General features: G+C 36.5%; 1 protein-coding gene across 2 annotated transcripts; it reads left to right on the top strand.

The window, feature by feature from the left end:
• Positions 1–2,014: 2,014 nt before the first annotated feature.
• shams (glucoside xylosyltransferase 1 shams) lies at positions 2,015–12,756 on the top strand. Of its 2 annotated transcripts, none has more exons than XM_022061027.2 (7): positions 2,015–2,799; positions 3,025–3,169; positions 4,650–4,784; positions 5,237–5,429; positions 6,319–6,468; positions 9,328–9,500; positions 11,326–12,756. In XM_022061027.2, the coding sequence occupies exons 1-7, from the start codon at positions 2,537–2,539 to the stop codon at positions 11,464–11,466; spliced, it is 1,200 nt and encodes a 399-aa protein (XP_021916719.1). In that variant the 5' UTR covers positions 2,015–2,536; the 3' UTR covers positions 11,467–12,756. The 2 variants fall into 2 exon arrangements, with proteins under 2 accessions (XP_021916719.1, XP_021916717.1); XM_022061025.2 differs by having other exon boundaries at positions 2,021–2,799; positions 11,320–12,756.
• Positions 12,757–13,840: the final 1,084 nt, after the last annotated feature.

Here is a 13,840-nt window from a genome sequence, read left to right as displayed (position 1 = left end):
ACGTGGGCGGGAGAGGGAGAGAAAGTAGAGAAAGGTGAGTTTGGTTGTATGGATCAGGGCCCTGAAAAGGGCCATGTTGTGGTCTGGTTGGTTCTGGCGGCGCACTCTTGCTCGCTCTCGGAGTCCTCGAAGTGTGTGAATAAGAGGCTTCCAGGACCGGCTCAAGTGAAGTCCATCTTCCATGTTAAAGTTATCGGGATGTAGTTCGATCTCGATGGCTTCCCTGATTAACCGATCCATATAGCCGGTTTTTGAGGAGAGGATAGAAGTGTCCTCTAGCTGTATATGGTGTTCCATGTTGAAGCGGTGTTCAGCTCTGTATTGATAATCGCCTTAACTTTCTCTGTATTGCGCTATCTAGTATTTATAAGATTCATCGCTAGATTGCAGGATAGAAAACAAACTGTCTCGAATGTTCACATGATAGCGCCACAATGCAGATATGGCCGAAGAATCTTGGTCACAATAACATCCGTGGTTTGCTCTCTATTGACAAACGTATCGTGCATTGGCTAGTGTTTATACTGTTTATCACTAGATGGCAATAGGTACAAAGCAGCTCAAAACGAAATTGTCTGGAATGTTCACCAGATAGCACTACAATGCAGAGGTACCTGTAAAATCTTGGTCACAATAATATACAAGACCTGAATTCTATGGACGAAAGTCTTCACTTTTATTATTTTGCGTTAGGTAGTATTTAAAATGTATATCACCAGATGGCAGGAGGGACTCAACAAGTTCAAATGAACGCAGCCTAGAAAGATCATCAGATGGCACCACATTGCAAGGGAGGCAGGTAACCTTAGTCTGAACAACATCCATATCCTGCTCTCTATTGACGAATGTTTTAACTTTCCATATCATGTGTTAACCAGTATTTATAACATTATTTACTAGATGGCAGTAGAGAGACAAGAAGTTATAAACAACTGTGTAGAATCTTCACCAGGAAGCACCACAACGACAGAAAACAACGGTAGAAGTTCAAAAAAATGAAGCTTTCGCCGCGTCAAATCGTTGAACGGAGAAGATATGGTTTATTCACCGTTCAGCCACTTTACGGGGTTTGTAACCCGAGAATCTTTCATCAACTGTCTAGAATATTCACCAGAGAGCACTACAGTGAATATTATGTAGATTTCGGTGTTCTGGGTTGTTGCGCTGTGTAGTCTGGTCGATGTTAACCAACGTTTTAGAGGTCATACTGCCACCGTCATTATGTAGTCCGTCATTAATAGATTTTGTCCTGTTAAATTATCTTAAGTTCAATTAAAATGCTCAGTGCGCCATACAAACAGTGACAAAATAGGATTTATTATAATAATATTCTTCGCCTAGCCAGCGAGCTCTTTTTGAAATTTATAGCTGACAAAAGTTTTTCAAACAAGCTTAGGTATCTACTTTATAAGTATAAGCTATTCATGTGTCAAACAATAATTTCGATAAGTATCAAAATAAGATTACTATACTCGAATTGAAGCTCTAAAATAGCATCTCTTCTCACTGCTATTCCATAGAAGGAAAAACCTCAACCAGAAATTCCTACCTATTTTAAATACATGTAAGCAAATGTGGGATTGCTTTCTTGTGTAATTATTTTTACGGTGATACTGTATTCTAAATTATTGTTATAACTCTGTAATTTATATTTGCATTGGAAATAAGTATTGTATTTGTGCTTGACATGTTCTACATACATGACTTGGGCCTATGAAGGATGTATGAAATGTAAATAAATTCTGTTCTATTCACATAATTTATCTAACCGAAATATACAGCCTTTACTGCTTTCAGAAACAGTCATGAGAAAGACGCATGCCTTAATCTTGACATGCAAGGGAATGTTACATACTCGACTGTGGTTTTTGTGTACTATATCTGGGAAGCACGGTATGCTTAGGGAACAACATATAGGTACTCACAAAGATTGAAAGATTACAATTATTATTCTTTGATGTGAATGGTTAACGAGTAGCATGTTTCTGAGTACTATGAATGGTGATATAATAGAATACGTAAAATGTATGTGGGTGGAGGCCAGGAGATGAACGGTAATTGCCTTCCACCTTGAAGATCGTTATTGCAATGTTTGCCTAAACCGTAAAATTCGCCATTCGACCCTAGCGGCTATCGCCCGAAAGCCGAAGTTATACATAAAAATCAGAGTCGTCTCGAAAGTTGGCATTGTTTCATGTTTGTTTATTTCGACTATAAATTGAGCCTCGTAGTACGGATTTTTACATCTGTGATATCAACTATTTTATCTATATTGTCAACATGTAATTACTTTATTTCTGTGTTAAACTTATAGAAGTGCGGTGTACGTGGAAATTCTCAAATATATGCATTAAATGTGCATTAATTCATTTTAATGTTACATTATAATCTGTAGTAGCACGACAATATGCCTGTTAAATTCGTTATTGTGATTCATATACTCGCATCGGATATAGGTTTGATTCGTCTGCTAACAGAATTACATTAATTGAAATGCAAAGTAGTAACATAAATATTATCTCATTGTGGTATATGTATGACCATGAAATCAGTCTCAAGATTTGTGGTCATCTTTTTAATTTTTAGCGCAGTATTTCTGTATATTATTACGAAATTTATGAACTCTTCAGAAGCAAGGTACTCACATGAAATTGTTTGGACAGACGTTTTGAATTATAAAAACAGAAAAGAACCTATTGTTGTCGCTGAGTTGCAGTCCAACAAAGGATCAGATATGCAGAATTATGATGGAGAATTCGAAAGTCGCCTTCATACGCACAAGAATTCCGTGCAAGGGAGGTAAGTTCACAAACAGTTGGGGTTGGACAAACTCAGTCTTATCCTCACTCTCTGTGGTATGAAATTGATTGATTTGATTGTTTGAATTTTCAATAACAACACTTTAAATGTTCTCACATACCTCACAAATTGACATGAATATCAAATTGATTTGTGTTGGATGCTGATGATAAGGGATGCGGAAGATATTGTGTGTGTATGCTATTATCTGCTATTTCTTTGCAGTCAAATTGTGCTGGCAGTTGTGGCATGTGGTGATCGCCTATCTGAGACGCTTGTTATGATCAAGTCGGCAATCCTCTTTACGCAGAAACCACTGAACTTCATTGTTCTTGCTGATGATCCCCTCATTCCAAGCTTCAAGGAAAAGGTGTAGTGGTTTTCACTGAATACATCAGCAGTGATAAGTTTCTTTAGTTCATATGTAGGGATTGACATGAAACATAATGTTCTGATCTAAGTCTGAATAGTGTGCAACAAAAGTGCTATACTGTGGAACCATTATTTTGAGGGAATTAGTGCTGGTGGTTGAGCAGAGTTATCAACCAAATGCTCTCCTTTTTTGTGTTAGCAAATGTACTGTATTTTGCTTTGCGCACTGTTTGTACACAGACATATATAGTAGGGTCACGATTATCTGGCCAAAATGGGACAGAAGGATGGTCCAATAATTTATAATACAATTTCAACAGAATCCAGTCCCTCATCATGACTCATGCCTGACATGTCAGACACAACAGAATGACGATTAACCAAAGGTAGTAGACGTTACAAATTAGAGATAGAAGTTTAATAGTTGTATTGATGTAATGCACTTGGCTGTTGTGTTCTTGAAGTATAACACAACTTAGATTGGAAGTTGTTTGTGTGACTGTGGCAACTGAAAACTTGTAGAAGGTAATGTTACAATGAAATTTTATTTAGGTTTCAGTTTGACAGTAATTGTTTATGGTTTATTATATAAAATTTTATTTGAAAGTACACAATAAACATTCTTACAAATTGTGTATGAAATAAGTCAAAAGTTACAAATGTAATGATGGTGTGACACTTTGATATTATAGAAACCAAAATTTTAATTTAATGTGCAAAGGGAGAAACTGTATTTATTCCTGAAGTATCACTAATATAATACCATCTTACTGTCTGTTTGAGTTTAATTGTTTTTACTTTTCCATTAAACTATGTTTTGTTGTGACAATCAGTAAAGCTGAAGGTCAGTCTTTAAAAGAAGTGGGCACTCATTTAAGAGAGGAATGTTTTTCTTTTATATTTACTTATGCTGGTGTCAGCAGGAAAATCTTTAGATGTATAGTACAGCAACTTAGTGTATTCAGGTTGTATGAGTACGGATGAAGGAGTATTGTGAAGTATAAAGTGAAGCTTTCGCGGTGACTGAAGTTGATGTAAGATTCTTGGGTTATAAGCTGTGTCAGGTGTCTGAACGGAAGAATGGTCTTTACACCGAGGCAGTAGATATGGTTTATTCACCGTTCAGCCACCTGACATGGCTTGTAACCTGAGAATCTTTCATCGAGTATTATGGATTTCATCTGGAGATGAGTGAACGTGGGAAATGACACAAATTTCTGTTTGTACATTTTTCCAAAGTTTTCTAAATACAATATTGTAAACATATGATGAAGCATTTTGGGTAGACTTTTTCAGTTTCTTAGCTGTAACAAAATTAAATATACTATATAATATTTTGTTCTGTGCAAAACAGTGTTCAAATACTCCTCCACCAGTTTTCAGTGCCTATGGTGTTGCCTAATAACTGTGCTTTTCTGTTAAACATTTTCCATTATTTTAAATCATGTTTTGATAAGAATTTTGTATGTGCATTTCAGCTTAATGAGTGGAAAGACTCAACAAACCATTCATTTACATTCAAGGTTCTTCCAATCACTTTTCCTCTGCAGGGGAATACAGATGAATGGAAGAAACTGTTCAAGCCTTGTGCCTCACAAAGACTTTTCTTGCCCGTAAGTATTAGTAAAGTAAAATACTATTTTTATATTTTTTGTAAAAAACTTCAATGTATGAACATGAGAGATGTTACTGAAGATTGTTTGTATATTACCTTGAACTATGTTCCTATTAACCCTTGCACCAAACTGTTCTTGGCCGCAAGAAGCAGAAAACACTTCAATAAATTGCAGTCAGGTTTTACAGAGTGTACAGTGGATAAAACAGTATATACACGTCTTTGAAAGAAAGTAATGTTTACAGTTCATCATTTGCAAGTAGGGAAAAGAGTGATTTTTCAGTTGGTATTGTACATTGACTTTTGTATTTCATATAAAAAGCTCTTATTGTGGGTAAAATTCAAAGTTTTTTCATTGTAGGTACAAAAAATGGTTTATGCTTGCCCAGCTTTATTATTATTGATACCAAGACATATTAAATTTGTATCTGCTTTGTTCTTGAATTTCAGACTGTGCTGAATGATGTTGACTCCCTTCTCTATGTTGATACAGACACATTATTTCTTGGCCCTTTAGAAGATGTTTGGAGACATTTTGACCTTATGAATTCCTCCCAAATAGCAGCACTTACACCAGAGCATGAAGATCCTAATACAGGCTGGTACAATCGCTTTGCTAAACATCCATACTATGGACATTTAGGTAAGACTCTTACAGGATCGTGAATTTATTGCTGACTGTAGCAACACTTTCATAACAAGTCCCAGTAGGATGACAAGAAAGAGAATGAGTTCTTAATGTCATGGTCTGTGATACAACTCAAACCTGTTTATATTAGCTTATGTAGTGCACTGTCATTCATATACAATTGTTTTTTTGTGTATGTGATGTATGCTCTTTGTCCTGTTCCAATACAGAATTAATTGTATCCTTTTGACATGTAGGACTGTTTGGAACATCATAATACCTATATCACCACAAGATAGCATAAAACGTATAGCCAACATTTTAACCTACATCTAAAGACTGTCATTTTGCCTTTAGTAGGAAGTCTGTTATATTTTCTATACCTCATTGGTGAGGTATTATGGTTACAAGCTCTGTCACTTCAAAACAGCTCTCAAACTGAACACATGAAAGTGTTGATGTGAGTTGCTTTGCATGCCTTGATTTACGCTGTGTTGTGTCATTGCTGCCACATAAAATTCAAACTACCATTTTATCAGTTTTGGTGGAGTGAAATTACAAAAAGTTAGTCTTCAAGTAATCCAATTATTTTACCCAACTAAATAGACAAAACTTCCCAAAGACCATCACTGGTAAATAAGACTTGTTTAACCAAAATAGATGTATGAAAACAAAAGATAACAACAGACATTAAGAAACTTAAATGAAATTGATTACACTCATTCAGTTCATGATTTACACTCCACTCCTCAAATGAAAAGTTTTGTAACAAAGAAACTTGTACTTAAACGTGATGTGAAGTTGCATATGCTAATGGAATACTATGCTATCACAGAACATACTTTAAGGGTTAAGGAATACTGTGAATTTCACCTATCATTACTGAATTCTGTTATTTTTTCAGGAGTGAACTCTGGTGTCATGCTAATGAATCTTACACGCATGAGGGCATTTAGTTGGACCAGCTATGTTGTACCTATTTACAAAGAGTATAAGTTGAAAATAACGTGGGGTGATCAGGATATCATCAATATTATATTTCACTTTCATCCGGGTAATTATGTGTATTACTAATATGACTATATATGTTATGTATTTTTGAGAAAACAATCTCAACTCTTAAGTTTCTTATGTCATGTGTCTAATAAAAGCTGAACAGGGTAAGTACATTGTTAAACTTTGTTTATGATGGGTCTGAAGATCATGGTTTTATTTTACAGTTCTGTAGATGTGATTTGCAATCAAGGGCTTTGAAGTTCACCGTGGGGTAAGCACATCAGTCCAACACACATTTGGGAGGTACAATCCCTATTAGGGTTTGACTCCTTTCTATGGTTTTCATGAATTCTTATAATTTCACTGGGATAGTACTTTATAATAGGCCACCACCATTTCTAAAATTTTCCCCGTTCATCATACATAATTATTCCAATTTACTGCATTAAGATCTGGTGCAATATAAAGTCAGCAGTTAGTACAGTGTTATGAGAACCAAATAAATAACATACAGGCTTTCAGATTCTTTCCTGTGTTGTTGTTATTGGTTTATTGGGTCTTCTCTGTGTTATACGATTTTATACTGAACGGTATTTTTCACAGTTTTTTGTCACCTTGTCGTGGTGGTGGGGCTTGAGTACCTCAGTGACCCAAAGAGCTATGCTGGTGGTAGCATAGCTACTGGTAGGGCCTCCCTAGCCAGATTGGTCGAGGGGGAGGGGTCAGACTAAGACAGGTACCCTGGTCCTCCAGGTTGGGGGTTGGTCGCAAGGCTAACAACCTTGCACCGTAAAAAGGAAGATGTTTTGAAACCTCAATCAAAGCCTCGGACAGAATGGACCTAACAATTGGACCGAATGGAAGAGGAGAATTGAGGAGGCCATGGACCGAATATGGACCAGAGAGCCATAGAAGAAGAAGAAGTTTCTTGCTATCTGATCGACCATGTGGGAATTTGTATGGGATTTTAACAGTTTCATTAAACGTCATTAATTTGGGCTACAACATACAGTCTTGATTCATCACAAATATATGTTTCTAAATTGGTAATTTGTAAGATTCCTGTGCTTCCTTCATGATCCCATGCCTACATCATGGTCCACTTTGTTTTATATTTCATAATCAGAAAATCCAAAAAGGTGGATGTTCAGAAGAGTTTCACTCAGTGATGAAAGTAGAACATGATGGATGATCTGAAAATGTATATGCATCATAGCCAAAGAGGATATGAAGAAGGTACATGCATATTCATCACAGGCAGGTGCATCAAGTAGAAGTTAATACAGTGATGCAATAGTTAGAGTTCTGTATGAGTATTTGCAGTAATAAACCTGTAAACATATTTAAGTTTGCATAAATGTTCATTTACAATTCAGTATTTTATGGTCCCCTGCCCTTCCCTTCTGATGAATCTCATGCATCACCATTGGTCTTCTTTGTGCCAAGAATAATTGTTTAAGCTGAAGACTTGATTTTAGAGACTTTGGGAGTATTCAGATTCGAATAGAATACTAATATGTGTGCATGTTTAAAATATTCTGAAAATGTCTTGTACTTGGCAAAGGGATCATCTTCACTGTAAATTGTGTGAGTCTGTTATTAGGACCATTTTATAGCAGCAGGATTTTTTCAGTTGGACGAGGCAAGCAGAACATCTGGTGTTTTTAGTCAGTTGTTTAATTCTCTGTGTTGCTTTTAGTCCTCATTGACTGGTGTGTGATTTTATATATAAATTTTAATCATTTGTTGTAAAAATATCAGTGAATAAGAATAAAAAATATTTTAATATAAATGATTTTGATAAAGAATTAGAAGATTTTAAAGCAACTGATGGATGGCTCTCAAGCTGGAACGAGATATACATTATTGTTTATAAAGATCTTCATGGAGAAAAACAAGATTCTGATAACTGGCAGCTGATATCTGGCTACAAACTGATTGGAAAACTGTATTAAACACATATTTTACAGAGGATATCTTCAGTACAGACAACACTGGACTGTACTATAGACCTAATATTGCAAGATTTTTTAAAAATGCTTCATCTTCTGCAGGGAAGGAGGTTAAGGACAGAATTACAGTCATATTAACTTGCACTGTGACAGGAACAATCAAGATGATATGTGTGCTGATTCCTCAGTCTTGTGTCTGTAATTTTGGAACATGGAAGTTATGCATTAAAAATTAGGAATTTAAAATTAATTATGCTCTGGCTTATATACTTGTGAAAATTTTACTCTTGTTCTTGTGGATAGCAGATTGAGGTTGTTTAAAATAAAGTGCTGAAAACAATGTATTTAACAGGAGAATGGAGATAATTATTATAAGAAGCTTCACAGTTTTCTGCTCTTAAACAAGTATTCTTGAGATTATTAAATGAAAACAGGTGAGATGGTTTGGTTATGTAATCTACGTGGTGGAAACAAGTTATTTATTTTATTTTTTACTTGGAAAGCCTGATGATATGAGTCAAGTTATACAACACAGGCATAGATGGAAGGATACTGTTAACATGGTTCTTTTAGAAATTATTTGAAGATGAATTAAGGTGGCTCATGTTGTGGTCCATTTTTGAAGTTTTGTTTTGATCACTGTAAACCTTGGGGTCCTAGAACAGGGAATTTCTTCTTTGTATAGTCAATGTTCATAGTTGATTCTTGGTGAATAGGTTGGGTGTTCCAAGGTTTTTGATGATTTTCCTCAGTGTTTGGATAGTTCTTTAAAATGGCTACTGCAGCTTCTTTGCATGCCCTTTGCAATTTATTATTTATAATTGTCCCATCATCTCATGCTATATAATCTTCCACTAGTTAAAATATGGTTAAATGAGTGATGGACTGGAATTTCTTTATTGGATGAGCAACTTCCTGACATAGAAACATGAGCTGTTATGCTTATTTGTTAAATTTGTTTTCAGACAAACTGTATATTTATCCATGCCGATATAACTACCGACCAGACCACTGCATGTACATGTCAGTTTGCAAGAGTGCAGAGTCTCAGGGTGTTGCAGTATTACATGGAAGCCGAGGCAGCTTCCATGCAGAGAAACAGCCCGCATTTCAAGCTGTCTACCGAGCTATGGAGGAGGTGGTATCTCTTTTTTCTTATTTGCTACAGATTTATACTCTACAAATCTTTGTGACATTTCTATAATGAATACAAAAATCTCAATGATGATGGCTCTTATACCAGTCAGTTTCATTTTGTGTACATATTTACAAGTTCAGTAGCCAGGGTAGCTCAAGTCAGCAAAGTGACTAGGTTATAGGTTGGATGGCCAGAGTTCAGTTCCTGTCAGGGGCAATTTCTCTTTCTCTTATCTGCAATGCCCAGACTAGCTCTGGGGCCTTCCCATATACCTATCCAGTGAGAAACGTGGGTTCTTTCCCCGGGGGTAAAGTAAACAGGACATGAAACTAATCCCTTACCTCTATATTTGTATAGTGCTGAGGTTAAGTATTAGTGGAGCTGTACCTCCCTCCCTCCTTATTTTCATGGTAGGGTACGTATCACATTCACTTCCTAACATCTCTTGCTATCATGTCCATCAACATTTTAGTGCTGATGTACACACAGTTGCTCATATCATCTAGAGGTGTGACTCAAAAATGCAGTTAAACTTTCACTAATGATGAAGAAAGCTTTGCTGTACCAATGTATTTACAAGCAACGGCCTCTCACAAAATACCTTCCTGTTCCTTTGTAAATTTGGATTCCTCATGTTATAAAGATGACTGATGAAAAGTGTGGAAAAGCAAAAAAATTGCATTTAAGTGAATAGCTATACAAGATGTAACACCTGAAACCTTTAATAAAGGTAACCTGAAAATTTCATGTAATTACTTCAAATGGTTTCTAAGACATTTTGTTCGTCCTACTAATATTAAACACATCCCCACACTGAAGACTGGCACAGGGTCTTTGCATTCCCAGTAGGTAGCATGGCAGTGAATGTGTTGCAACAACAGTACATTTATTTGCAATTTATCTTAAATTTTTGTCTAGCTGAACAGAATTTGAGTTCAGGAGCTTTCATATGTATATGTACTTTGCCATCAGTTTTTCTTTTAATTTTTGTAGAAGATTAGAATTATGTCATAGCAGTACTGACTAGCATTGAAAGTAACAAACATAATATGTTGCACACAGTATGCATTTTTATCCTTCATACAAAGTTTGTAGGTATGTTATATGACTTACAATAGACTGTCAGTTATATGGAGGGGTGAACTGATGTGAATAACCCAGTAAAGCAGGTAATATACAAATACAGGATCATATCATTTTATTTAGAGCTATAGGTAGTAATTTGTAATAAATTCAATATTATTTTATTTCCACTACAAGGATTGGGGCATTGGCATGTTATGGGACAGTTGCTCAAGGCAGCTTGTCCAAAAGTCTTTGAAGTGTATTTTTCATTAGTGAGTGACAAGCCCACTGCCTCTGCACAATTTCTACTCATTCCTGATTTGTCCGCTAGAGCCATCTAGTAGAGAATCAGGAGAGACATGGGTGAGAAATGGTCGCTAAATTTTGCTTATGAAGCATCTTGTTCATGCTTGCAAGGTTTTTTACGTGCTGTAAATCTACAACATGGGATCGACGGCTTTACTTCCCCTCTGAAGGAAGTTGTGCTACGGATTTTTATCACCCTTAAAAATCCATTGACCTCGGCTGGGTTTGAACTCTCAGACCTTGGGTCCAGTGGCGAACACACTAACCACTAGTCCATTGAGGGTGACTAAATTCAATTTCAACGAGTAATTTTCAACAACTTGTAGGTTTTGTGTGTTTATATTTCTCCTGTATTTTGAATATGCTGTATTTAAAACTGTTTGTTGAGTAATTAAATATTTATGTCTGAGTATTAACATATCTTTTATTGTAAATTGGTTTGTTCCAGTATCAGTTGGGCAGTGATCCATATACAAATCTGTTTCTAACCACACGGAACTACTTAGAACAAACTACTTCCACCAACTGTGGCAAGATTCAACACATCTTCACACAAGCAATGCAGCATTTCATTCAGAAAACATATGGTAGATAACAGAGTAGCTTGTCACCCAAATTATGTTGAGGTGGATGATTAATCACATTTAGTAAGATTTCCTTTGGACATGTGCTATGATGACTATATTGTGGCCAGTTTCATAATAACCACTGGCTAACTGCAGTTCTGTAAGCAAATGTACATTTGAACAACCAGCAGGGTCATATTATTTACACTTTGCATATTTTGATGCATGCAGAGGCATTCATAACTTTCTATCTTTGTAAAACATACACAAGACTTAGCTAAATCAGCTACAAACAGAATGGAGAAGCTACAACCGATGCGTGTATTGAAAATGAATGAATGAAACGTTATGCATTCTGATGGAATTCGTCTTGCACTTTGGTGGTGTGTGCTGATCCTAAAATATTTTATGGTAAATATGCTGATAGTAAAGTACATTTACTTTTCCCCATTCATGGACCTTATAGTTCTTTGTTTAAATTCCAGAAGCTGTACAAACAAAATTTAGTGACCTGCTGAATAACTATGTTCCACAAGGCAGATCGTACACTGTGGTGTTACTTAGCAGTGGAACGGTTAATGGCTGGTTGTGCTGTAGGAATGTGCTTACAGAACTGATATATATATTTCTAGACTGGGACCATTGTGTGACCACTTTCACGAATCTATTGTATGTTTTATACTACACATCTTTTGTTGTTGTATTTATGTAAATATTTTTATGGAGTTTTGTGTATTACAGTGTATTTAAAAATGTTAATGTTATCAGCACAATCTTATTGTTGTCTTGATAATGTGAAATTGCAGTTCCCACACAAATATTTTTCAGTATTTTTCATAACAAAATCAGAAGTGTCCTTAAGCTTTACCATGTCTGTCTAATCATCTGTATGAGTTGTTCAGCTAACAGTGCTCACCATGACTGGATATACGGGTAAGGAGATGCTTTTGATTATATTGGCCTTCTTGAAAAAATTTACATGAAGCTTTGAAATTATTTATATACAGAGTGATCATAAGTGTTTTTATTGAATTTATTGAAAGTTTGTAAAACTGCTCTTTGTCATATATTCATTTACATAAAAGGAAACTTTTCAACTCTTTCTACCTTTCCCCATTGTGTGTGTTTGTAGCTCTGTTATACCATCATTCATACTTCATGTCTTGTTTTGGGTGATGTGGCAAGTTAGAGGAGGATGTAAATCCAAAACCTTTACCTAAATTGTGTTTCTATTGTACTTACATTATAATTATGATCGTGATACTGGCCTAAGTTATTCAACTTCTGTGAATGGAAAATAAAATAATTTTGAATTGTTATTCATGTTTTCTTACAAATTGTGCTTCCTATCCTTATTAGTTCTGATAATGGAGAGTATATTGTGTGTGTGTGTGTGTGTATGTATATATATATATATATTTTAATATTTTCTGTCAAATCACAATTTTAATAAGATAATAAGATATAAAATATTTAAAATATCATTTCACGTTCCGCATTAACCTAATTCACAATATGACGCAAATATACTACCTTATGTATATATTGTGATGTGTTGGGGTTGGCATTGTTGAACTGTTTAATGACATTGTTATGCTCATGCATTGTTGTATTATTATTTACATTGTTGCGTTTAGATTGTTGCATCTGTTTATTGGCATTGTTGCATAGACATTGTTGTATTTGTATAAAAGCCGAGTTCGGGATTAGGGGGGGGCCACCCTTCCCCCCGATCATGGAGGCCATCAGCTGAAGTGATCTTCCCCCCATGCCGCAGAGGCCTTCAGCCGAAACGGCCCCTCCCTCTCTGGGTTCATACCCCAGAGACGCAACCAACCAAATTCCTTCGACAACTTGCCTGACAGGATAACCTCCCATCAGCAGCAACAAATCCCAGTTTGAATGGTCGAGGCTCCCGCCACGACGAAACCCCGTTAGCGTTAGCAAAATTTCCGTTCTTATATTACGACCGTTTACCATTTCCAGCAATGCGTCTTGTGCGCAGGAATGGTTTCACCTAGGTAGGGACGATGCTTGCGCTTGCGCAGGCCTCTGCCCTCAGTTAGCTTCTTTGGTTGGTTTGGTTGGTTGGGCGAGGAGAGGAGTGTCGAACGAGGGCTGCCAGAGGTCGCCCAAGGGCAACCGAGGGCGACCGATGTTCAGCAGGCCAGCCGAGGCCGTCCCCAAAAGACGGCCAAGTCGGCACAACGAGTGGTTAGACTACTCGGCTACCCTGACTGAGGTTTTCCGTGCTTTTCCTCAGTTGTAAAGCGAATGCCAGGGTATAACTTAATAGGGGCACGGCCCGCCACCCCCACCCCGATCACGGAGGCCATCAGCTGAAGTGATCTTCCCCCCATGCCGCAGAGGCCTTCAGCCGAAACGGCCCCTCCCTCTCTGGGT

Source organism: Zootermopsis nevadensis, unplaced genomic scaffold (genome assembly GCF_977971745.1).
Source record: "Zootermopsis nevadensis isolate Lab colony 2312 unplaced genomic scaffold, Znev_1.0 Znev_ptg000012l, whole genome shotgun sequence".
Classification (NCBI taxonomy): Eukaryota; Metazoa; Arthropoda; class Insecta; order Blattodea; family Termopsidae; genus Zootermopsis; species Zootermopsis nevadensis.
Note: the sequence above shows the minus strand (reverse complement) of the source record. Positions and strands in the feature narration are given on the sequence as shown.